The 25304-nt window shown below is 48.5% G+C and overlaps 1 protein-coding gene across 12 annotated transcripts in view; it reads right to left on the reverse strand.

Moving 5' to 3' along the window:
* SPRING1 (SREBF pathway regulator in golgi 1) overlaps positions 1-25304 on the reverse strand; it is a 316969-nt gene that overhangs the window by 102965 nt on the left and 188700 nt on the right. The window contains exon 7 of one of the 12 annotated variants that reach the window (XM_082416880.1): positions 1465-1508. The exons of 9 other annotated variants lie outside the window; for them this stretch is intronic. In XM_082416880.1, coding sequence (XP_082273006.1) covers positions 1480-1508 — 29 coding nt within the window. In that variant the 3' untranslated portion in view covers positions 1465-1479. Of the gene's footprint in view, positions 1-1464; positions 1509-20481; positions 22406-25304 lie in introns of those variants that run through there. 2 more of the 12 variants (XM_082416865.1, XM_082416856.1) reach the window with 2 other exon arrangements.

Below are 25304 nucleotides of genomic sequence, written 5' to 3' on the forward strand. Positions count from 1 at the left end.
CTTGCTGAACCAAGCGAAGAGGAGGAGAGGGGACCCAGAGTCGGAGAGGAAAGAAGACAGAAGGAAGAAAAGCCTGGGGTAGGGGGCTCCGGGGGGAGAGACATTGAGAGAGAGAGGGGAAGGGGAGGGGAGGTTAGTAATCAGGAAAGAGAACAGGCAGGACCAGCCCAGCAAAGGAATTGGAAGCGAAGAGGTGAGGCAGGCGATGGGAGCTGGAGCAGCCTCAGCCCTTTGATGAAAATGCACATTAGCAAACGTGCTGGGATCTGACAAGTGCCAACAGGTCCATCGCAGAGTTAAAAAAGTGCCACATCTGTCAGGGTTTCAATTTTTAAGTCAGCACTTTCCTTCTCCTTCTCATGCTGGGATTCTGCAATTGTGGTCTTTCCCGCGCATCTCCTGCAAGCATGTGGGGCTTGTCGGGGAGCCCTCCGACTTCCAGGGAGGCTGGGAGGGTGGGGTGAGCATGTCAGGAGGCTCCATGTGTCTGGGGGGAGGGGGTGCATGGCTGCCCCGATGGCAGCTGTTGCAGGGGTGTCCTGCGGAGGGAGGGCACGGGAATGCAGGTAAGGTTTTCAGCAGACACTGGGAGGACCCAAGGCAATGAACCTCTGTATGTACTGGGTTGAATAGGGTCCCCCCAAATTCATGCCCATTGGTAACCTCAGAGTGTGACCTTAGTTGGAAAAATGGTCAAAGACCTGGAGATGAAATCATCCTGGGTTTATGTTGGGCCCTAAATCTGATGACCGGTGTCTTATAAGAAGAGGAGAGGATGCAGAGACAAAAAGAGAGGAAGGTGATGGGAAGACAGAGGCAGAGATCGGAGTGATGCAACCACAAGCCAAGGAATGCCAAGGATTGCCTGGAGCCACCAGAAGCTAAGAGAGAGGCAGGGAACCGACTCTCCCCTAAAGCCTCCAAAAGGAACCAAAGCCTGTTGACACCCTGATTTTGGACTTCTGGCCTCCAGAACCATGAGAGAATCCTTTCTGTTGTTTTACACCACTGAGTTCCTGGTAACTTGTTACAGCAGCCCCAGGAGACTAATACAACCTCCTGGCCTTGGGGGACCCATTATGCCTGCTCTTGGGTCTGACGGGATGACGGCACAACTGTTACAGATAAGGGAGGGTTCCCGGCCCTCAAACCTGGTCCTGTCCAATCTCCAGAGCTGGAGAGTGACTTGTTTTCTCACCACCTGGGAATCATGTTTATTCTCTCCTCTCCAAAACTCAGGTCCCTGCTCTGGCAGATGAAGAATCTGTCTCCGTTGGCTGGGGCGGGGTGGGGGGCACTTTCATCCAGCTGTGTATGCAGGGGCTAAGCGAGGCTAAGGGAACCACCAGACCCCAGAGGACCCGGGTGCCGGAGAGGGGCTACCTCTGGGTGCTCTTTAAGCAAAAGTTATGACCTCTGATAGTCCTGGGCTCCTATCCTGCGACTTCCAAGGTATGTGAGCTTACCTTGGTCTTGCCTTCAACTCTGGCCTTTGAAAACAACCTCATCTGTAAAACGAGAAAGAAAATCCCTACTTCGTGCGGTCATTGGGAGAATTAAAGAAGAAAACGTATAAGAAGAGCTTAGACAAGGCCTTAGTAAATGGTGATGAGAAAGATGAAGATCTTTCCAAGCCTGTTTCTGTCTGGCCCTGAATGGTTATAGTGGGCCATAAAGAAAGATGGCCCCTGCCCTTTAGTAATATTGGAAGACTGCCACAAATGTGTGAAATTATAAGGAAGCCATTAAAATACACAACAGTAGCAAGTGACTGGGATTTAGTGCAGCCTGGCTGGGATCAGGTCTGACAGGGGGTCACAGAGGCGGTAGGTAGAGGAGGATGACTAACTCATCCAAGTTTGCCTGGGGCTTGCCCGGGTGAAGCACTGGAAGTTCCACATCCTGGGCCAATGGGGACGGCTGGTCACTCTGTGTGGAGGAGGTAACTTCACACAGGCCTTGAAGGAATCATTCATTCTCTGAACATTTGCTGAGACTCACCATAGGCCAGGCTCTTTGAGGCACTGGGCACACTGGACACAGCCCCTGCCTCCAGAGCACTTGCATACGCATACTTGCACGCACACACCTGTCATTCAAGAAAGCATCTCCTGAGCACCTACTGGGTGCCAGGCACTCAGGTGCAGTAACAGCAAAGATAAGTGATGTCGTTTCTGATCTCAAGATGCTCACATCTACTTGGGGAGAGGGTGGCAGGTAATTCCCTCCAGTGCGGGAAGGGCTGCTGCAGAATTTGGTGGCTGGAGAGGCCTCAGGAGAGAAAAGGGACTCCCAACGCTATTAGGGCAGGGTGGGGGGGTTTCAAGGAATCTTCTGGAAATAGGTGGCGCTGAGAGGCGGCAGGAGCTGGTCAGAGGACTAGGGAAGGGTGTTGAGGCAAAAGGATCAGCCGGAACACAGGTAGCCAGGCAGGGGCCCACAGGAAACACAAGTATGGTGCTTTGGTGCCGAGAGGAGGCTCGGGCCCGCGGCAGGGGGGCGTCAAGATGAAGATGGGCAAGGAAAGGGCAGGGGAAGGAGGGCGTCTGTTTTGCAAAGGCACACAGCATGGAGCTCTCAGGACGTGTGGACGGGTCTTGACTGAAGGGAGGTGTTTAGGGCCTGAACCCACTCTGGCTGGGGACGGGGCAGCTGCCCTGGCTGCTGGCGCAGAGCACTGTGGGAAGGTGCAGGGGAGGGAGGACATGCATGCTTGGCTTCAGGACCAACCACTGCTGCGAGAAACAAGCAGAAGAAAGAAAAGTCAGGACAGACTGGACACCATCCTATGCTTGGGCCCCAGTTTGGGGGATTGGATGGTGGCACTGCATCTTCTTTGGAGTTTGGGTCAAAGATGCACATTGCCCCTACTTGTCCTATAATTGTTTCTGCCCAATGAATAAACCCGTGTTGAGCATCTTGGAGCTGGGCCTCATTACTGAGAAGACAAAACTGGATATTGTGAGGGAGAGAGACCTGAGGGTCTCACCTTGGGGCTCGAGGGGGCGTGGGTGGCCAGGGAAGGTCTCCCTGAGCTGACCCTCAGTGATTCAGAAGTGCTAGTCTTGGGAAGATGCGGGGAGAGGAGGAGTCTTCCAGGCAGAGTGAACAACAAGTACAAATGCTCAGAGGTGGGAACAAGCAGCAATATGCAAGGAACAGAGAAGCCAGGATGGATGGAGTGGGAGACTGGGGGACGTGGGAGGTGATGCAGGTACAGAAGTGGGCTAGGGTCAGATCAAGGCTGGCAGAAGTGAAAGATGAGTGAAAAGGCTCTCATTCTCATTGGACACCAAGGCCCAGACAAACAAGCTACCTCTTGTGACACAGCAGGTTAGCATCAGAGCTGAGGTTAGGACCCAGGACCCCGACTTCCTGATTTCCTCTTGATCTGACCCTGTTTCCCCCTCTGGGGAGGTGAAGACAGTGACTCAGCTGGCAGTGTTGGAGGAGATCTTTCAAGGCTCTGCTGCCACCCGCAAAAAGGCTTGGCTCGTCCGGGCAGTGGGGCAGTGCCCCCAGAGCCCAAGAGCCAGCCTGTGCGCTCTGTTGCACAGCCTTTATGTCTGCCCCTTAATCTCCAGGCCTTTCAATTTCCCGATCTCAGATAATTTTACAGACGTGGTGTGTGTGGCTGGCTGTAATAACCGTCTGTTGAATAAATGACCCCTTCTGTCTTGACTCACAGGTAGTTAAACCTCATGCTGAGAGCAAAGGTGAAGTACCTGGGGCTGGGGGCTGGGGGTGGTTTGCTTTGCCAGTGACCTGCAGGCTGTCTTCACTCCTGGGGGCTTCAATTTGTCATTGATAGAACATGACTAACAATGTTTATTTAACTCCTTTGGTGTTTTGGAACTACTTAAGCAAAAATATTTGGCGTAAGAAACACTTCCTGAATTCTGTTGTTGGGTCCCCCTGATCTAGCTCCCCAATTTTCCTCTAGGGAGCCACCTCTCCCCTGCCACCCCTATGCACAGTCCCTGGGCTTCAGGGATCATGTGACTCTGGACTGGCCAATCAGAACCCTGCATTTCCCGGACAAAGGGAGTGAATCAGAAATGGGCATGTGGCCCAATCAGAACCAACAGGACACAATGATTTTTGTTACAGCCTTTGGAAAAGGCTACTCACTCTCCTCTTCTGGACTCGAACCTGGGAAAATGTGACAGGAGCTGCTGGCAGCCATTTCATGGAAATTGAGAGTGGAAGCAATATGGAGTTCTGGTGACATTTGTACTCCTAGATCCAACAGTGCCTGAAGCGCACCTCTCCTCTAGGCTTTTCAGTGTGTGCATCAAGAAATTCCTCATTTTGCTTAAATCAGCTTGAGTTGGGTTATTGCCTACTTGAAATCTAAAGAGTCCTGATATGATCATCATATAGATTGGGGTCAGCAAACCATGGCTCATGGGCCAATTCCAATTTGCTGCCTACTTCCCCCCCTCCATTAAGGACTTTAGTGAGATATAATTTACATAAATTAATTCACCCATTTTAAATGTAAAGTTTGATATATTTTTGTGAATATATACAGTCATGCAACTGGCACCAAAATCAATTTTTGGAACATTTCTATCCACTCCCAAGATTTCTCTCTTGTCCCCTCTTTTTTGGCTTTATCAGTAAATGAAATTTTTTTTTTTTTTTGGGCTACGCTGGGCAGGTCTTAGTTGCAGCACGCGGGATCTTTAGTTGCGGCATGTGAACTCTTAGTTGCAGCATGAATGTGGGATCTAGTTCCCTGACCAGGGATTGAACCTGGCCCCCTGCATTGGGAGCACAGAGTCTTACCCACTGGACCACCAGGGAAGTCCCAGTAAATGAAATTTTTAATAGCAGCTTTACTGAGATATGATACACATACCATAAACGTCGCTCATTTAAAGTGTACAATTCAAAGGCTTTTAGTACAGTCACAGATATGTGTAACCATCACCACAGTCAATTTTACAATATTTTCATCACTTCAAAAAGAAACCCCATATCTTTTAGCCATCAGCATCCCCCCCTCCCCCGCCCCCAGCCCCTTGATTCTCCCCACTCCAGTCCTAAGCAACTACTAATCTACTTTCTGTCTCTATGGATTTACCCATTCCTGACACTTCAAATAAATGGAATCATACAATAGGAGCATTTTGTGTCTGGCTTCTTTCACTTAGCATAATTCAAGGTTCATCTGTGTTGTAGCATGTATCAGATGTACTACATTGCTTTTTATAACCAAATAATATTCCACTGTATGGACAGACCACATTTTGTTTATCTAGTCATCAGTTGATGGACATTTGGGTTGTTTCCACTTTTTGACTATTATATTATTTCCTGACTATTTTGCTGCTGTGAACATTAGTGTATAAGTTTTTGTATAAACATATGTTTTCAGTTCTCTTGGGTATATACCTAGGAGTTGGATTGCTGAGTCATGTGATAACTCTATGTTTGACCCTTGAGGTACCATGTTTCCCAAAGTGCTATACCATTTGACATTCCCACCAGCAGTGTATGAGGATTCTGATTTCTCCACATCCTCAACAACTTTTCAATTATAGTCATCCTAGTGGGTGTAACGTGTTGTCACCTGTTTTTGTAAATAGCATTTTATTGGAACACAGCCATGCTCATCTGTCATTTCCACATTGTCTATGGCTGATTTTATGCCACAAGGGCAGAATTGAACAGTTGAAAAAAGATGATGTGTCCTGCAAAGCCTAAAATATTTACTATCTTGCCTTTTACAGAAAAAGTTCACCAACCCCTGATTAAGACCCATCCTTCCACTTTTCTGTAACAGGAAACTTAGGCCCAGAGAAATTATATCTCTACCCTGGGGCACACAGCCAGGACTGGAATCTTTCTGGGCCTCAGTCCCTACATTTATAAATCGGGAAACAATATCGCCAAGATGCGGTGAGAATTAAATAAAGCAAGGTCAGTAAAGTGCTTGGCCCAGGGGTAGATATTCATTAAATGTGACACTTCCCTAGAAGCCAAGGTGCTTGACACCTAGTCTAATGGTCCACCCACCCCCTAATTTCCCAGATAGATGCTTTTTCAACTGGTTAGCTGGACCCAGCTGAGTTACTAGTGTGTGAACTGACACTTCCTTACCCTGATCTGGAGAAGCCTAAATGTGCATCGGACATAAAAATTAGATTCATGCTTCTGGTAATATCACTCAGCATGAAGAATGGAGTCCTCTTTCCTCTCCCACATCCTTTCTTCTCTGCTGTCCCATGGGTCTCTGGCACGCCATTGCTCTTGCTGGCCTGCAAGCCGGCTCTCACAGCTCTGCAGCCTTCACTCCTTCCTAGCTCTGTGTCAGAAGGTCAGCCCTCTCTGGTCGCCATCGCCACCTCCTGTCTGCATGCAGCTATGTACCATGGAACAGGCCACCCTTCCGTGGTCGAGAACATGGGCTCCATCTGAAGTCAGTCAGGTCAGGGGTGGGATCTGGCCCCGGGACCTCGGATGCTACTCAACCTCTCTTGGCCTCAGTTTCCTTATCTGCATAATGGGGACAGCCGTGTCTACCTCTTAGGGCTTCCCTGAATATTAAAAGAGCTGAATGTATGAGAAGTCCAAAGTACAGTGCCTGGTAGGGTTTAATAAATGTGTTCTTGGAAAAGTAGGGGTAGAAAACAGCAACTATGTTGCAGCTATGCAAAGCCCTTTTTGTACGTTCTTCCCATTTTACAATGGGGATGGGGGCTCAGAGACATGAAGTGTGCTCCCCAAGTTTACAAAACAAGTGAGCGGCAGAGTTCTGTCCCTAACTTCCTGTGCCACCTCAGGCCAGGCCTTTCCCCTTTCTGGGCCTCATGTCCCCATCTGTCCCCATCATTGGACTGATGATCTAGAAGTCCTCATCCTGTTCTAGGTCTAGGGTCCTAGCTCCCTCAGGGTCCATCTCCTGGGAGGGGGGAATGGCTTACCCCTCTGTTGCTCATCTGGCCTCCTGACCAGCAGGCAGTGCCCACATCTGTCCCACTTGCTGCCCTCCCTTCCCCTGCCCCTCCTTCTCTCGTTTCTGCGGCTTAAGAGCATCACCTGACTCAGCCAGGGAGAGCGCGTTTGGGGTCCTACAGGTGTTTCTACTCCTGGCTAATTTGTTTTCACCAAGTGCCAGTCTGACAGGTCTGCAAACCTCTCTTTGAGTTGGAAATGGGGGTTTACTGGCACTGCTGCAGCAGGGTCCAGAAAGAATCTTTACTCAACTCGGATTCACGAAATGACTCCTCTTTACCAGCCCTCTCATCCGAGTCAGCTGTCCAGGATGCTGTAAAATATGTAGGAAGAGACCCCTGATGGGAACTTCAATCTTGACAGTCACTCTCCCTGGAGCTGCTGTCTCTGCCCACTTCCTGCCACCTGTTCCCACTCTTCACGGCTGACTCTTTCTCCTCCTTCAGGTCTTGTCTAAAATGTCACCTCCTCAGAGAGGCCCTCCCAGATTGCTGGTCTAAGTAGCCTCCTCCCTCCACTCCTCTCATCCTCATTTCCTGTTTGCTTCCTTCGGCACACTTAACCCAAGACAATTTTACACATTCCTGTTGATTTATCTGCATACTTGTTGAGTATTCCAGGTTCTGGGGGGGGGGGGGGTGGAGGGGGCAGCAGGGCCCGTATCTGGGTTTTTCATCAATCTATAACAACCCAGCTCTGTCAGTGCCTAGCACATAGTAGGCGCTCAATGCCTTTTGGGTGAATGAATGAAAACCTTGTTTGGAGCAGTGAGGGAAGCCCGGGAAGCTGCTCTTTGGCAGTGAGAACACGCTGAGCCAGAGGGTCCTCCTGCAGGGAGCTGACTTCATCGCCAAACTTGTCCAGAGGCTACAGGGCTGCACGGAGGGTACTGTGTGTACAACTATTTTCACAGCTTTTCAGACTTCTGAACAAGCTGCCTTCCCAAGAAAACACATTACACAGAGCCTCCCCACCCCCTCTTGCTCAGCCAGCCAGTGTCCCAAGGATCAGCCCTTTGTTTATGATAATAAAGCAGGGCCATGGCAACGCACTGTGATGTCATGGGAGTGTGAGGTCATAAATCCTTCCAGAGGAAGAACAGGATGGAGTGGACACAATGGATTCCGAGCCTCCCCTGGCCTGGCTGGGGCTGTTGCTAGATACGTTTTTCTTATACCGAGTGGCTCATTTCTTTTTCTTTTTTCTGTTTTTTTTCTTTCTCTCTCTTTTTTTTTTAATCCCCCCCAAATTAAAATAAATAAATAAAGTTTTAAAAGACTCTGAGTGGAAAGATTTGTCCCAGGAATTTCCTGTTGGCTAATGTCCAGTTAGCAGGGAACACCAGCAGTAATGTGAACAATGCTTGCTCGTCCCGGACCTGCCACGGGAAAACTTCCCCAATTCCCCAGTTTCATGGCTGAAACAGGGCAGAGTCTTGGAGAGTTACTGGGCTCAGGACCACGGGGTTTGCAAGGAAATCTTTCTCTTGCTCACTTTCTCCATCTTCCCTTCCACTCAATCCTTCTCTCTCTGGCTCCTTCTCGGTCTGTTTCTCTTTTCGCTAACCTCAATCTGTCCTACCTTCTCTTAGTCTGGTTTCCTCTCTCTCTGTTTCCCCCACGACTCTCAGTATGTCTCCCTCCATCTCGGTCTCCATCTCTCAGTCTCGGTCTGTGTTTTTCTTTCTTGGGGGTTCTTTCTCCTGCTGAGTCTGTCTCTCCCAGTCTCTCTTGGTCAGCCTCACTGTTTTGCTTTTTTGTTTTTTTGACCGCACCACGCGGCATGTGGGGTCTTAGTTCCCCGACCAGGGATCGAACCTGCGCCCCCTGCATTGGAAGTGTGGAGTCTTAGCCACTGGACTGCCAGGGAAGTCCCCCAGCCTCACTGTTTTTGACTCGCTGTCGATATCTCTCTCTCTCTTGCTCACTTTCCTCTTGTCCTTCCCCTGTGCTCATGTTACTATAACAAATCAACATTTCTGACTCAGAGGACTGAAGGGGAGGCCCGCTGCCCAGGCTTTGTGATCTGCAAGCTGAGCGGCGAGGGGTCCAGGTTTCTGGCAGGGGCTCCAAGTGGCAAGAGGCGCATGGATGCGGGACATCTGCACCCACTCAAGGAATTTGTTGGGCCTGTGACTTGGGAGCTGCACGCGCAACTGGAGAAGCGTAGCCCGCAGTCTGCCAGGGCCTGTAGGCCTTTTGGCGACATACACCTCCCCCAGCCAGCCCCTTCTCTGATGCTCATTTGGTGAGGGAGGGAGAGGATGCGAGGCAGCAGGGAGACTCTTCCAGTTGCTGGCCACCCCAGGGCCCTTGTCCTGCCCAGAGCCTCCTTCTGACAACCCATACTGTGTGCTGCAACAGCCCCCATCATATTTCACCTAAACTCAGGTTTTTCCACCTCAAACCTATTGACATGTGGGCTGGATAATTCTTTGGTGAGGGCTGTCCTATGCACTGTAGGATATTTAACGGCATCCCTGGCCTCTACCCACTAGATGCCAGTAGCACCCCTCCTCCCAAATTGTGACAACCAAAAATGTCACCAGACATGGCCAAATGTCCCCTGGGGTGGGGGTAAATAAATCACCCTGGTTGAGACTAGCAGTTCTAAACCGTCTCTGCGCCTTTCCTTCTACCCGAATTCCTCACTCTCCTCTTTTCCCTTGCTAAAATCATCCACGGCGCCCTATTATAATTATTATTACTATTACTATTTACTATTGCTACCATAGGAAACATCTATCTGGGACTGTCTACGTGGCCAGGAACTGGGCTAAGTGCTTCGTATATGTATGAACTAACTCCCCAGCACCTATCTCACAGGGCTGGTGAGGTTGGTCATGATAAAGCAACGCCCCTTAGCCCAGGGCTAAGCCAGTAGTTATCGTCATTATTGCTACTGCATGTGGGTCTTAGTTTCCCTAAGCCCTTTCATGCCTCTGTGCTTTTGCACCTGCCCTTCCCTCTACTTGCACGGACCTCGCCCCCTTTCTCCACCTGGCACTCTCCCCCTCTTCCCCCAGGACCTGGCTCTGATCTGATTGGTTCTCTAAAGACTTTCCTCAGGGCCTGGAGCACCCTTGGGCTCCTCCATTGGAGGCTCTTATCTCTTTTTCAGCAGTTCCCATAGTGGACCCCTGCCCCCCCCTCCCCCGCAAGCTGGGAGCTGGGCGTGGGGGCAGAGGCGATGGCTTACTCATCTCTGTGTCCTGGTGGCAGATGAGGTTGGGGCTTGGCGACCACTGAAAGTTCTGACGAGAGTAGGTCAAGTACCTTGGGTGGGAAGCCTATGATAGGGGCAGAAAAAAGAGGAGCCGGCCCAGCTCCAATTCTCCTCTCCCCATCTTGCTCCACACGGTCCAGCCGCCCTCTCTTACTGACTCCAGAGGCGGCCACGTGAACCAGGCCTGCCCAATCAGGGGAAGTCCCGCCCCCCAGCCACAATAATTGGCTCATGGATGGGCACATGACTCAACTTGGTCCAATGACATTTTTTGGAACAAAGAAGACTTAAAGGCAAACCTGAGGGTCCCTGCAGCCTTAATGGCACCTGGAGGGGAATCCAAACTGAGAGAGACAGGACTGAAAGATGGAGCGAGAGCCCGGATGTCACTATTTGAAGCCCTGGGGCAGGTGATGCCTGAAGTTTCCACCTTGAACTCCCCACTTCCGGGGCTAAAAATTTGCCTATTTCCTTGAAGCTGTTTGGAGTGAACTGTCTGTCCCTTTATGTCACACCCCCTGACTTCCAAACCAGTGCCCTCTGGGCTTCAGTGCCTCCTACAGTGCTCTTCCAAGTCCTCCTTGCTAGAGAGCCCTTCATGCTTATGATCTCAGACCCAAGAGCTCCAAAATTGATGAGGGACACCTGGGGGTCCCCTTAGCTCTGCACGCTGTTTGCTGCCTGCCCTCCCTCAGCAAACTCAAGGGGATACTTATATCAGGAACTGAAAACACATCCGTGGGTCCCCAGGGAGGAAGAGGGGACTGCCGAGTGGCTCTCACCTTGAGGTCTGTCTGCTCAGTGTCAGATCAAGACACAAGGCCTCCCCACAGAACAACGGCAGGCCGGGCGCGGGGGCGAGCTCACCTGGCCCACAGCTGCACGCCTCCCCGTGAGAGATGCACAGGGCGCTCCGACTTCCGCCACAGCCCCACCGTCTCCATGCACAGCCCTGCCCCCCACCCCTAGAGCTTGGGCAAAGGCAACTCACTGAGAAGTGAGCCGTGGAGGACGGGGGCGGCGGGGCAGGGCCCCAAAGTCACTGATGTGGATGCAACTGCACCTTACAAAATGAACCACAGATGGGCAAGTGTGCTCATGTGTGTGCGAGCCCAGTGCGTGAACTACCGTGCATAGCATGCCGCAGATCGCACGTTCATACTAACAGCATGGTTTGGGCGCGCTAGAGACATGCCCGCATGCGCACGTGCACACATGCCTCTTATGTTAAGCGCTTTCAAGCACCGCTCCACGCAGGATTCTGAAATCCTAAACCGGGAACAAACATGGGGCATGGTACTGTTGGGCAGTGAGTGTAGGTAAAAACCAACAGACAGCCCTTCACGGTACCCAAGGTGTCCTCCCTGCTGTCCAAATGTAACCATCCCCCAGTATCTGGGGTTCTGGAAAGCACCCCAAACTCAGCTGCTTTCCTACCACTTCCCACCCTCAGGCCCAGATGGTGCCCGCAATATAATCGAGGTATAACCCCCCTCAAGGCTGCGAGCCATGGAATAAATTTCGAGCCATGCTATAAACTGTGCTTTTGGATGTCATTGAGCGCTCCCGTGCCAATGACATCACTGTTTCCATGGCAACTAATGTAATTAACATGAGAGAAAGTGCAAGGAGAAAGAGAAAGGAAAGAGGGAAAACACCAAGTCTAACCCCAAACAGAGCAAATTACACGGTGCGGGAGAGGGAGGGGGAGCGAGGGGTCTATAAAATGTTTTACTGCCACTTGTTAGAAAGGCCCGACATAACTCTGTTCATGGCTGCAGGGGTAATGAGATCATGTGCAAACTGTATCTCTCGCAAAATACAGAAAGGGCTTTGTCGCCGTCACAGTTTATGGAGTTGAAACAGAGGGGCCTGCTCCAGGTGAAGCAGGAACACCTCCGCCTCCCTCCCTGTTCAAGGTTCTTATTAGGCCAGAGTCTACTCCACCCAGGGCCCGGAGGGACTTAAACAGACGGCGGGTTTGGCCCTCTGGGCATTCACATCCTCAAACAAGCGGCAGGGACACATTGAAATATATCCAAGTGTGAAGCAGAAATGGGCAAAATGATGCAGCAAACACTTATACTTGGCTGTATACGGTGACGACACCTCATATCCAAGTCACGCTTTCCCGCACCTAAGAGACCCGCGTGCATTATCTTGATCAAGCTTAGTCCTAGGCACCTCATGTTTTACACCCATTCTACAGATGAGCACATCAAGGCTCAGAGAGGAAAGCACACTTGGCTGAGTTGGCTGAGTCTAGAACCCAGCTCTGTCCAACTCCTGGCACAGCAATCTCTCTACCATCTCAGGGTCTTCCCAACCATTCCACAGCTGTCAGCCAACTCTGGGTGGGGCTGGAAGAAACCCCTAGTCCAACCCTGGCTTTCATGCTGTGTGCAGAATAAGTTAAGTCATTCTTCCTCACTGCGCCTCAGTTCCTCCAGTTATCCATTACTTGGTGACATTGGGCCTTGAATGGCCCAGAAGGGCTGTGCCCTCTGGGTCCGTGGCCGGCCTCAGGTCAGAGTCAGCTGGGCCCACAAAAATGCCACCTGCAGGGCTCCATCCCATGGAGAGGTGGGGTTCCTCAGAAAGATTTGGGGTACAGTGCAGGGTGGGGACACTAAGGACAGTGAGGGCAGGACTGGCTATGTGTGGAGCCCAGTGCAAACTGAAAATGTGGGGCTCTTGTTCAAAAGAGAGGAACAGGGCTGTTAAAAAGCTTTTTCCTTCTCTCTTGACCTGAGTGTTTTTATTAGATATTCAATGTTGTGCTCTCTCGGGCATGGAGATACTTGGGGGCGAGTGCAGACCCGGGTCCCCAGGGCCCTGCCATGACTTGGCATGCACGCATGCGTGGCCCACTGGCTGCTGGATCCCCTCCCACCAGCCACCGGTCTAACTTGCTGTTCCCTGGGTAGGGTGGGGAAACTGACCAGGACATTTTCCCTTCCCATGGGCCCGTCACCCCAGTCCTGGTGGGCAGGTGACCCCACAGGTATTGCAGTCTCCGTGCCAGACAATGCTTAGCACATGAACAGGAGTGTGCAATAGGCTTGCCCCCTCTGAGTTGCCTGCTGAATGCACCATGGCGCTGCCAGTCTAGGGTAGAGTTGGTTGCCACTCTGTCCCCGCTCTGAGATGCCACAGGACACCCACGCCCAACCCCCAACTCTGCCTGTACTGCCCATAGTCCTGCCAGGGACAGGGTGGCAGCAGTCACTGGGTGGGGCTGGGGAGCAGGCAGAGAGAATCCATTCTGGGGAGATGGGAAGGCAGCAGGATCAAGACCCCAAGGTCAAGGCTCTAAGCCCTCTGTGCATGTTGCATTGTCCCATCAACTTCCACTTACAAAAGAAATCCAAAGATAAATGTATTAAGAATTCCAAGATGGTGACAGCACAGCCTCAGTCCCCAAGTGCGTGCCCTGTGGGATGGCACCTGTCGCCTGCCCATGCAGCCGGCCCCAACCATGAGTCTTGTCAGCTGTGATTATAAGTAAGATTTCATATGGTGGAAACAAAGAAAGATTCCCTAGCTAGAAAGAATGTGAATTGTAAATGATAAAAAGATAACCCCCAGGAGGAAAAAGAGTAACTTTACAGGAGAGAAACCTGACAAACACTACCTCAGCCAGGTGATCAAGGTCAACATAAAGTGTAAATCAAGTTGATAGTGTGTACTCTTTATGTGATGTGAGAAGCATGGCACTTTACCTCTGTGGTCTTCCTCCCTAATACCTATGACCCCGGTCTAATCAAGAGAAAAACATCAGACAAATTTTAATGGGGGGGCGGGGCATCCAGCAAAATCCCTGACCAGTGCTCCTCAAAACTGCCACAGTCATCAGAAACAAGGAAAGTCTGAGAAACTGCCACAGACCAGAGGAGGCTAAGGAAACACAATGACTAAATGTAATGTAGTATCCCGGATGGGATCCTGGGACAGAGAGTGGACCTTAGGGAAAAGCTAAGGAAATCTGAATAATAAAGTATGGGTTTTAATTAATAATAATGTATTAATATTCGTTCATTCATTGTGACAAATGTACCAGACTAATGTAAGATATAAATTATAGGGGAAACTGGGTATAGGGTACACAGGAACTCTTGGTATTATCTTCATAATTCTTCCAAAAATATAAGCTGTTCTAAAAAATGAAGTCTATTAAAAAAAGATACTCCCCCAAACCCCTTCCCCAAATCCCCCTGACCTATTCCAAGGCCTTCCTGGTATAGATGAAGGCAGTACAGTGAAGTGGTCACAATCATGGGCTCTGGAGGCAGGAAATCTGGGTTCAAATTCTGGCTCTGCCACTCTGCTGTGTGACCTGGGCAACTGACTTCACCTCTCTGAGCCTTAGTTTCCTCGTGTGTCAAAAGAGAGTGAGAGTAACAGGGATCAAAGTGGGAACTTCAGGTGAAGCTCAAAGTATGAAACCTGGCCAGGCTAGTGGTGCTGCACCCAGGGGTGGGAACCCATCTATGGATACGAACTAGCCAAGTCTTTTCCATCCACATTGGAGCAACCCTGGGACAGAACATATCTTCTGAACATATCCACATACAGAAACGGCTTGATTTACATGATGGCCCTATTGAGTCAAGGTGACTCTTAACTGGAAATGCCAGTTTACACCTGGTCACTGGGTTGTATCACTGGACTTCAGAAAAGATGGTATGATTGCAATCTCTCTCTATGATGAAGCCACATTCAAAGAGGAAGGTGGGTAAATCCAGCCCGAGGGACTGCAGTATTGAGGGGAGTTCCTCTCCTCCCCTCCCCATCTATGAACTCTTGACGATAATGTTGCTCACACTCAAGGTTGTCATGAGGACTAAATGAGACAGTGCATATAGACAGCAGAGACCAGAGGCCTGGCAGAGGGCAAGCACTCAGCTGATATGAACTATTATTTACTGGCCTCCAACTAGGAGCTATGCCAGACTTGATGTTATTATCCCCATTTCACAGATGAGGAGACTGAGGCTCAGGGAGGATAAAGGACTTAGTCAAGGTCAAATAGGGGGTGGGTGGGGGACTCAGTGGTGTCCTTTTGAAGGATGGGCATCCTTTCCTAATTCCCACAGTGGTGATGGATGGACCAGCAGCAGCTCTGTGAGCAGAGAGGGGATTCAAACTCACACTTACGTTTCTCCAGAGACTGAACTCTGAGCTGGATTATTCTGTAGTAAGGGAGCAGCTCTACCTTCTGTATTTTCTATGTCCTCGGAACAATTTACTAAATCATATCCTTGGAGCTGCCCAGGGAAGAGGAGCTATTCAAATCCAAGGTGATAATTTTCCTTTGCATGCACAGTACAAGGTCTGCTGTTTGGGGCATTTGTACAAGGTGTGTAAACACTGCCGGCTGTAAATATTAATGTTGACAATCATAGCTGGGCCATTATCAGCAAGTTGACTCACAGGTGGCCATCTGAAGGATGCAAAAGGCACCACTTGGCCCCAGCCGTCTCTGCCGCTGCCTTCCCTCTGGCTGGCCTGCCGTGGCCTGAACTTCCTATATTTGACCTTCATGGGCTCCGAGGCAGCCTGTTTCTGACTCCTGCAGGCTGCTGTGAAAATACGTTTCCTAGGAAGGACTCCGGCGCCAACCTTGCAGGCAGCTGGGATTGTTTTAAAAAGTTGCCCCGCCCACATTCCAAATTTGGAGCCCAAAGGCTGGCAAGCTCCAGGCTTGGCCAGAGTGTTGTACTTCCCTTGCCCTCCACCGGAAAGTACTTTGTGCAATTATAGAACCCCAGAGGAAGAGAAGGAATTGTTACTCCGTTTGTGTTGGTTGGTGCTGCCTCCTTGATCACGTGTCTCAACTTCCCTGCCCCCCACCCCATAGCATCTGCCTCATAAACATTTTCAAGTCACCATGGGAATAGCGCCCATCCATTTCTCAGAGGCTCTTCCTGCACCCCCCTTTCCCATACATTTCCCCCAGCGCCCGGGTCAGATCTCTGGCCCCTGGAAGACCTCGGTGACAAGTGCACTTCGCTAGGGCACACTGGGGATGGGGACAGGGAGGGAACTTTGGTGGTTGTGGGGCCGCCAGATAACTTTGAAGGATGGAGGGGGGCATAAAGTTAGGGGCACATCCCCATTGAATCTTGGCCAGGATGGTTTTTCCCAGGGCTGCCTTTATTGACTTCTGTAACATAGCAGGACCTCTACTGGGCACTGTATGTGCCATACGTTTCTGGGTAATATGGGAGGATCAAATAACGATGCATGGAAAGCATTAGCACCTTGCCTGGTACATGTTGCTGTTGTTGTTGTTTTGGTTAAAAATGTATGCCCTAATTTATGCCAGAATGCGTCCTTTCCTCTCAATGCTCACCATCGCCCACAAACATTTACAAAGCCCCCATCTGGTACAAACCCATCATGTACCAGATGCAGCGGGTAACACACATCTGTGGATGGGAACTTACTGACTGCTTACGTAGGTACCAGGCACTTTACCTGCGTTGCTTTGCTTAACTCCCCAAGAACCCTAACAGGGAGACAGAATGACCCCTACTTTATAGATTCGGAAACTGAGGTGCAGAGATGTTAATGTTTCTTGCCTAAAGGCAGAGCTGTGAGACCAGAGCCCGCGGGCTTTCCTCTGTGGCACAGCGTCCTCGTGCAGAAACACAGTCCCTGCCTTCATGAAGCCATGGTCTGCGGTGGAGCAGAGAAATGAACATGTGGAAAAAGAATCACAGGTCGGAGTCAGTGACCCAAGTGAGCACCTGTACGGGCCACGTGAGCCCAGCAGAGGCAGACTTCACTGGGAACAGAAGGCTTTCAGGAGGCACTGCCAAGAAGACGCGGGAGGATTTTGGTAGAAGCGACTAGACAGGACACAAAGAAAAAACTGGGAGAATTCAGGTTATCAGTTGGGCTTGGGGGTAAGAGGTGAGAGAGAGAGGTAACTCTGATGGAGGACCAATTGCAAAGCCCTTACTAACTAAACGAACAAGCTCAGACTTTGTTCTGCAGGCAATGGGAAACCTTGTTTGTTTTTAAGGAAGACAGTGATTAAACAAACAAACAAACAAACAAAAAACAGTGCCTTGGGAAAATCTATCCAGTTGTACATCATCACGGTATGTACAAATACTTCTACAACTACCTTTCATCAGTGCATTTCTTTCTTTATCAGTCACGCACTGTGCTAAGCCTGTTAATGACTTATTTTACTGTCCAAATGGCACTTTGTGAGAGGTTTTATAATCACCCCCATTTTCCAGTGTCCATCCCTCCATTTCCAGATGTTGGGGTAGGGTGAAAGTATTCTGCATTGTGGGATAGATGTGAATTGTGCGGGTCCAGAGTGCGTAGTGGGTTTAATAGTGTCCCCCCCAAAATTCATGTCTACCTGGCATCTCAGAATGTGACCTTATTTGGAAATAGAATCTTTGCAGATGTAATTAGTTAAGGATCTCAAGATTAAATCATCCTAGGTTTACGGTGGGCCCTAAATCCAATGAGTGGCGTCTTATAAAAGAGGAGAGGACACAGAGAAAAAAGGAGAGGAAGGCGATGTGACTATGGAGGCAGACTGGAGTGACGTGGTGACAAGACAGGGAGCGCCAAGGACTGCTGGCAGCCACCAGAAGCTACGAGAGAGACGTGGAACAGATTCTCCCTCAGAGCCTCCAGAAGGAACCCATCCTACTGACACCTTGATTTCAGACTTCTGGCCTCCAGAACTATGAGAGAATACATTTCTATTGTTTTACGCAACCCAACTTGTGGCAGTTTGTTATGGGAGCTCTAGGAAAGTAATACGTATTTTGTTATGAGTGAGAAGACCTGGCTTTCTCTGCTTTGGTCTGACAGAGCGGAAGAGGGGACGGTGGACTGGACCCCAGTTAGAAAGCCTGCTGTGGTTGAGAGTGGCAAACAGGGCTTCGTCCACAGGAATATGTGCTCAGGGCTGTGCATGGTGCCCGGCACACAGAAGGGGCTGCAGGTATGCCTGCAAGAATGGGAACTGTCCGCCCTACTAGGTGCTGATCTATGAATGGGCATGTGACCACCTTGGAGACGGATTGAGTGAAAGGAGGGAAGTGAGAGAAGATAAGGGGTCTGGGTCAAGGTTTGGGGGCCAGAAGAAAAGCAGAGACTGCCCCTCTTCTATTTCCTTCAGCCATCAGACAGGGCTTGGCTAATTTGGAGGCTACGACCTCCATCACACATTTCAGAGAAATTTAAACCCGCCTCTTTCTCCAGCCCAGAGAACTAAGATAATCGGATTCCCAAACCCTCATCATCCACACAACTCTCACAGCAAAGAGTCCTAAATGGTCCCTGTGACTCTGAAAGGCCAGAAAGCATATCTGACTTTTTTTTTTTTTATATAATTCTCATCTCTCAGCATAAGGAGAGATAGCAGATAGTTTTCAGATAGGCTGATTTTTTTTAATCAAAAGGAAATTAGAGAATAGGGAATGATGTCTGTTTCTTATGGGGATAGTGGGAGCCTTATTCCTTGCTTGCCTTAAAATAGCCTGACAGAACGCAGCATGTGCATTATGCTCAGGGTCAGCTGCTCTGGGGACCACGGCCCAGCCTTGCCTGGAGTAGGGAGCAAGGGGCGAGTTTCGAGATTTACTGCATTAATGCTTCTCCAGTTTCTGTGGAGTAGCCACTGGAGAGAGGCTTGGCTGCGGATGTAGTGAAAGAAACACATGCAGAAACACAGTATCAATAACTAAATATAACTCACATCTGAAATGCCTTTCACTGCACCCAGAGTGCTTTTCAGATATATTATCTCATTAAATCCATACAAAAGTGGAGGGAGGTGGGGTCCTCTCTCCCTCCTCTTATGGAGGGATGGAGATTCAAAGCCCAGGCCTTGTGACTGCATGTGGTGTTTCCTTTCATCTATACCTGTGGTTTTCCACATGGCTTCACAGAGGACCAAGAGTCCATGGAGGTGCCCTGGGGGCAAACAGCAGGGATGGGCTAAGGCAATGCCAGCTGCTGTAACAAACTGACACCCACCCCCTCAAAAAAAACTATGACTTAACACAACAGACATTTATCTTTTACTATGTGAAATCCCAGATGGATGTTGCTGAGTGGCAGGCAGCCTTCCACACGATCCTTTGGGGACCCCAGTTCCTTCCAGCTTTTGGCTCTGCCCATCTCTCAGCCTCAGAATCCTCTGCATTTAGCCTACAGATGGGGCAGTGTTTTACGGGCCAGGCCTGGATATGCCCCATCACTTCCACTCCCATTCATTGGCTAGAGCTCACCTACTCACAAAGGAGGCTGGGAAATGTAGTCAGTTCTGTCACATGGCTACACCTACCTGTAAAGGGAGCTGGGAAATGCAGTCTGGCTCTGAAGTGTGGTGAAGAGCCAGCCAGTCTGTTTCATGGGACCCTCCATTCCCACTCCCTGCTCCAAGCAGGGCAATTCCGATTTTATCTATTTTATATACAGCATTCTGCATAAGATTTAGTTTGGAACAAGGACCCCAGGACATAAAAAAATATGTCAAGGCTCTAGATAACAGGGTCGCTAGATTAGGGCCACTCAATTATCTGGACCACTAGGGGAGGTTATGAAAAACACAGATTCCTGGGCTGCTCCCTTGGCGATTCTGATTCAGTAAATACAGGGTCCAGTGCAGGTACAGCCAGTGTATATGCTGGGCTCCTCCACTTGCCTTTGAAAATTTATGAACAGATTGGTGAAGGATAAAGATGGCAGATGATCATGGTGAAGAAAAGATAGGAGATAGTAAAAAAAAAATGCTGGTGAGGACATGGAGGAACAGGAGCTCTTGCACAACCACTTATCTAGTAAAGTTGAAATGCACACAGTCTATGACCCAGCAATTCCACTCCAAGTTTATGTTCTAGAAAAACTCTTAACCGTGTGCACTCACAGAGACATGTAACAATGCATCATTGTCATGATTGCCAAAAACTGGAAATGACTCAAATGTCCATCAGCGGTAGAAGGGATGGTCTACTGCACATTCGTACAATGGAGTACAACAAAGCAGTGAAAACGAATGAACTACCGCTATGGACAAGAGTATGTCTGAATCTCCCATTTTGTTGAGCACGAAGAAGCAAGGGAAAAAAAGAATTTATGAGCATGATTCTATTTATATAAAGTTCTAAATCAGGCAAAACAAAACGATATAGTTTAGGGATGTAAACGTATGTGGCAAAACAATTAAAAATAAATATCTAAAGAGTTTAGATGGTGGATATCTCTGGGAGAGACACACAGGGGCCCCTGAGACAATGGCTGTGTTCTATCTCTTTGCTTAGGTGGTTGATATATGAGTATTTATAATTGTATTTATAATTAATAAGTATTTTTATACTGACATATATGTTTCACGCCCTTTTCCATATGTAGGTCATCTCTCAGTAAAAGAAAATGCAGGGAGGGAAGGGGGGCATCTGTTGGTCCATATGGCTCAGGCACTGCAGCACAGGATCAAGAGAACAGAAAGTCTCAAGATTCAGAAAGTCCCAAGTTCAAACCCTAGCTCTGTCCCCACTACCCGATTGCTTAGCCTTTGAGTCTCTTGGCTTCCTCATCTCTGTAATGGAGATGAAAAGCCTTCCTCATAGGAGAAAATGTACAATGTGTTTAGCCTTCTCCTTGGGAAAAAATATAGAACGTGTTTAGCACAGGAGTCAATACAGAGTAGGTGCTCAATAAATTGTAGCCCGCCTAGGCAAACAAACACCTAACATGTTTGAGCCGACAGGTGGCTGGCTCCGAGACAGCAAATGCCAAGGACACTATGGTCATCATCATTGTACCAGCCTCATTCCTGTCTCATTTTCCGTCTCCATCTCTGTCTGTCCCGCCTTCCCCCATTCATCTCCTTCCAGTTAACGTCACTTGGCTGAATTTTTCAGCTGCCTTAGATGGTCGTGGAAGGAGGCGTGTAGACATACAGACACTAGACATCCCTGCTGCCATTTTGCCTTGGTGTAGGCGACATTTGGTTCCTTTCATGCCGTCAATGCCCACCTGGCATGAGCTCGAGGAGCATTTCAGAGGCTCCTCACCTGAGTCCTAAGCTTGCGCACCGCTCCTGGGCGGCAACATCACTCCTTGTTTTCTTGGCTTCGTCTTCATTCCCTACTTGGGATCCTCCTCAGTTCAACCCAACACTGTCCCCAAGGTCACACTCCCATTGATTTCAGCAGCAGGCAACAATTCTGCCCCAGTTTAAAAATGGTTGGAAAATACTGACATATGCCAATGGTGAAACTGTATCTGACCTGACATGGGCAAGGGCATTCTTAAGGTCTGGGGGCCTTCAGGTTCAGAGACCTAGGGCATTTGTGAAACGTGGGGAAGATTCCCCAGAAGCTGTCTTGCTATCCTGATCACCAAGCCCATCCTCCATTGATGGCCTCTGCTTCCTTTATCCCTGACTACAGGTCCTCTCTGCAAAAGTTTTTGGGACAACAGAGACCATTTAAATATCTCAAACACAGAATTACCAGAAGGGCATCCAGGGGGTGTTAAGGGATATGTGCAAGATTCTGCGGTCAAATAAGTTTTGGAACTATCTGGTTAATAACAATTAAAGAGATGCCTTTACTGCAGGGCTTCTCAGAGTCTTTAATATGCTAATGTACATAAGAAAATCCAATGAAAGACTAGAAATGAGCATTTTCCAAGCTCCCCACAGAATTTCTTCTGAGACTAGTGTTCCCCAAAACACTACTTTTCCCCCAAAACACTTTGGGGAAATTCTGCTGTAGCTGGAATTTCAGATTGACAGCATAGAAATATGATTCCTGCTTTCATTGAGCCCACTGGACAAGTCTCCCCGCTGAGGCAAGGTGAGCCAGGCCCCTGGTGTTTCTTTGCCTCACTCTAACCAGCAGCCAGATGGGTACAGGGCCATTAACACCAAGGCTGTCAGAAGAGTTTATTACATTTTGTTACATGACCCCGGAAGGAGACATTATTATTATCAAGGGTACATAATAGTGGGCAGCTTTACAGCATCATGTAATTTCTGGATGACAAAAATGTTTCCCATTAGATCATCTAATTGGTTCCTTTGGTCAGAACAGGAAGATCCTGGCTGATCTAATCACACCCTTGGCTTTGCAGGCACACCTTCCTCCAAGGAGCTCAAAGGGCTTAGCTTTTATTAGGGTCAAAAGTCTTTCTGGAGGTGAAGGAGGAGGGTAAGGGGTGGTTTCCTCAATTGCAAAAAAAAAAAAAATTCTTTTAAGTTACAAAAGAAGAATCATTCCCAGACGCCAAATGGCAACTCTACTGGTATAAACAGCTAACACAACCCTACAGCGGAAATTATTCCAACAACACTCAGAATCTTGGGTTTGGATGCCCATAGCTCAGGATATCCCAACCCCTGCCCCCTTGAAGACAAAAGCAAGGAGCCACAGAGGCTGCATTTTTTACTTTTCACCTATTTGATTTAGAATCACGAAGGCAGAAATGTCAATCAGTAAACAAGAGCTGGTTACAGATATTTTCTTTACCCACTGGTGCACGCTTTTTATTGAAAAGCACTACAACTTAGGGTCAAACGCCCTCGCCATTTACTAACTGTGTAATGTGGGGCAAGTTATTTAAGCTTTGTGAGCCTCAGTGTCTCCTCTGTGAAATGGGACAGTAATAGTGCCTACCTCACAGAGTCAACGTGAGGATGCAGTGGGATGGACCGACGCCATGGGAAATGTTCAATAATGGCAGTTGTCATCATTGACCTCACAGAAGAAGCCTGGGTGTGAGAGAGATTCTGTGCTGGAAAGACCTTTGTGACCACTGCAGGGCTCTTCAGGAGACCGGTGGTGTTAAATATAAGGGAGGTTTCAGGTTCTCACGTCAGCACATAAGACATAAAGGATGGAGTCAATTTATCCTTGAAAATTCCCCGCCCATAAAGTAGGGTATATATGGTATTGTATATAAACCACTCAGGTTTGAGAACCACTGAGTCAGACCATAGGAGGGAATAAAAGGAATATTTGTCTAGAGCTGCCTGGGCATTGAAATCATTCTGTCTCTAAATAAGTGGGTCTCAACTGGGGGTGACTTTTCCCCACCAGGGGACATTTGGCCATGTCTGGTTAAGGACACTCTCATGAACTTCTGGTGGGAAAGCAGACCTGCCAGCCAGCTGTTCTGGGGAGCACTTTGGCAATAAGTAGCAATAGCCTTAAAATATGTGTGTCCCTTGACCAGCAATTCCACTCCTAGGGATTCATCCCAAGGAAATCAGAGAGTGTTCAATGTGTCACTTAGCTGTAATGATATTCACCACAGTTTTGGCAAAAACAGCAAAAGATGGGGACCTACTTGAATGCCCAACAATAAGGAACTGATTGAAAAGTGTGGTACTGACGCATGTAGGCACTACGAATGATGCAAAAGTGCGTGTGCTGACATAGAAAGATGTCCTTCCTGTACCGTGCAGAAAAAAGGCAGATTACAAGGAAGCAATGTAATACATCTAAAAAGTGTATATGGCTGCATATGTACAGAAAGAAGGCTGATGGCCAATAAACGTATGAAAAGATGCCTAGCTTCATAGTAATCAGGGAAATGCACATGAAGATGATGTGTTTACCCAGGACATTGACCAAAAAAGAAAAAAAGACTGATAATTTCCAGTGTTGCCAAGGGCATGGGGGATCATATTTTCTCATGCACCATAAGGAGAGGTATAATTTGGGACAGTCATTTTGGAGAGGCACTTGATAATGTCTACCAACATTTAAATCAAGTGATCTATAATTTCATTTCTATGACTCTTTCCCACAAAAAAATGCTTGCACATGTGGACAAAGACATACACTTTGCATTAGTGGCAAATTGGAAGCAACCTAAGTGCCCATCAGGAGGGGAGTGGGTCTACAAATCACAGTTTGTTAATGCAGTGGCATGTTACCCAGTTGTCAAAGAGAATAAGGAAGATCTGAATGAGTGGGTACAGAAAGCTCTCCAAGACACATTGTCAGGTGACAAAAAAAGCAAATCAGAGAAACATACACATAGCACGATCCTGTGTATGTTTTAAAAAATATTACGTATCTATCTATACATACATGCATGTCTACAAAAAAACAAGACAGTGGACAAGTTCACACCAAACAGTTAATAGCAGTGACCTCTGTGGGGAGGGACTGGGGAAGAAGGAAAAGGGGTATTTTTTATATCCTAACTCATCTTGAATAGTTTGCATGCATTCATGCAATTGGCTGAACTTGAAAAACAAACAAAGAAGAACCATGGAAAGATGTTAACACTGGGTCTTTCTGGGTATAGGGGTTATGGGTGATTGTTTTTGTCTCTTGTGGCTTGTCAGGATTTTTCTGATTTTTCTACAATGAATATGGGTTATCTGTGCAATTTTAAAACTTTTTTTTAATTGTAAGAGGAATGATATTGTTTGAATACCTTCCAAAGGCATTTTAGTAAAGAAGCTACTGCAAGGTAGGATCTAGTTGGGACTCTCTTTCTCTTTCTTTACACACACACACACACACACACACACACACACCCCTCCACACACACACACACGACAAGACAGAACAGAGGCAGTTAGCTCTTCGAGAGGTCAAAGGATACCAAGAATGCTCTGCAGTGATGTGGCAGGGAGGGTGTCCTGGGGGCTCTGGTAGTTAAACACTGCCTTGTAGAAACAGGAGGGCTTTAATAGACAAGAAACCCTCCAGTAATTGAAATTCTATTATCTGTGCTGGTGGCATCCTGCTCTGGGGATTAATGACCCTTGTTATCAATTAATTCTTCCTGGATTCCAAGCTAGATATCGGCTGCTACGACTTAAGCGGCTTTCTTTTGCTTCTGTCCTTCGTGGACACAGAGACCTTTCTGTACATCTCAACAGGAAAAAAAGCTGTGTGTCCCATACATCTCCTAGATTAAGACCACAAACAAAGGAGAGGAAACTCTCCCTGATGTGGAAACATACCATCCACCACTGCCACCCCTGGCTGGTCTTCTCTAGTAAAGAAATGTGCTCTGTGAATCCTTTTCCTCTGCTAGGTTTGCTCGCCTGCTGTCTAATGCATGTCTTTATCGTGAGCAAACTGCTCAGGGTGCATCACCTCTGTCCT

This window comes from Balaenoptera physalus, assembly GCF_965194825.1.
Source record: "Balaenoptera physalus genome assembly, chromosome: 12".
Classification (NCBI taxonomy): domain Eukaryota; kingdom Metazoa; phylum Chordata; class Mammalia; order Artiodactyla; family Balaenopteridae; genus Balaenoptera; species Balaenoptera physalus.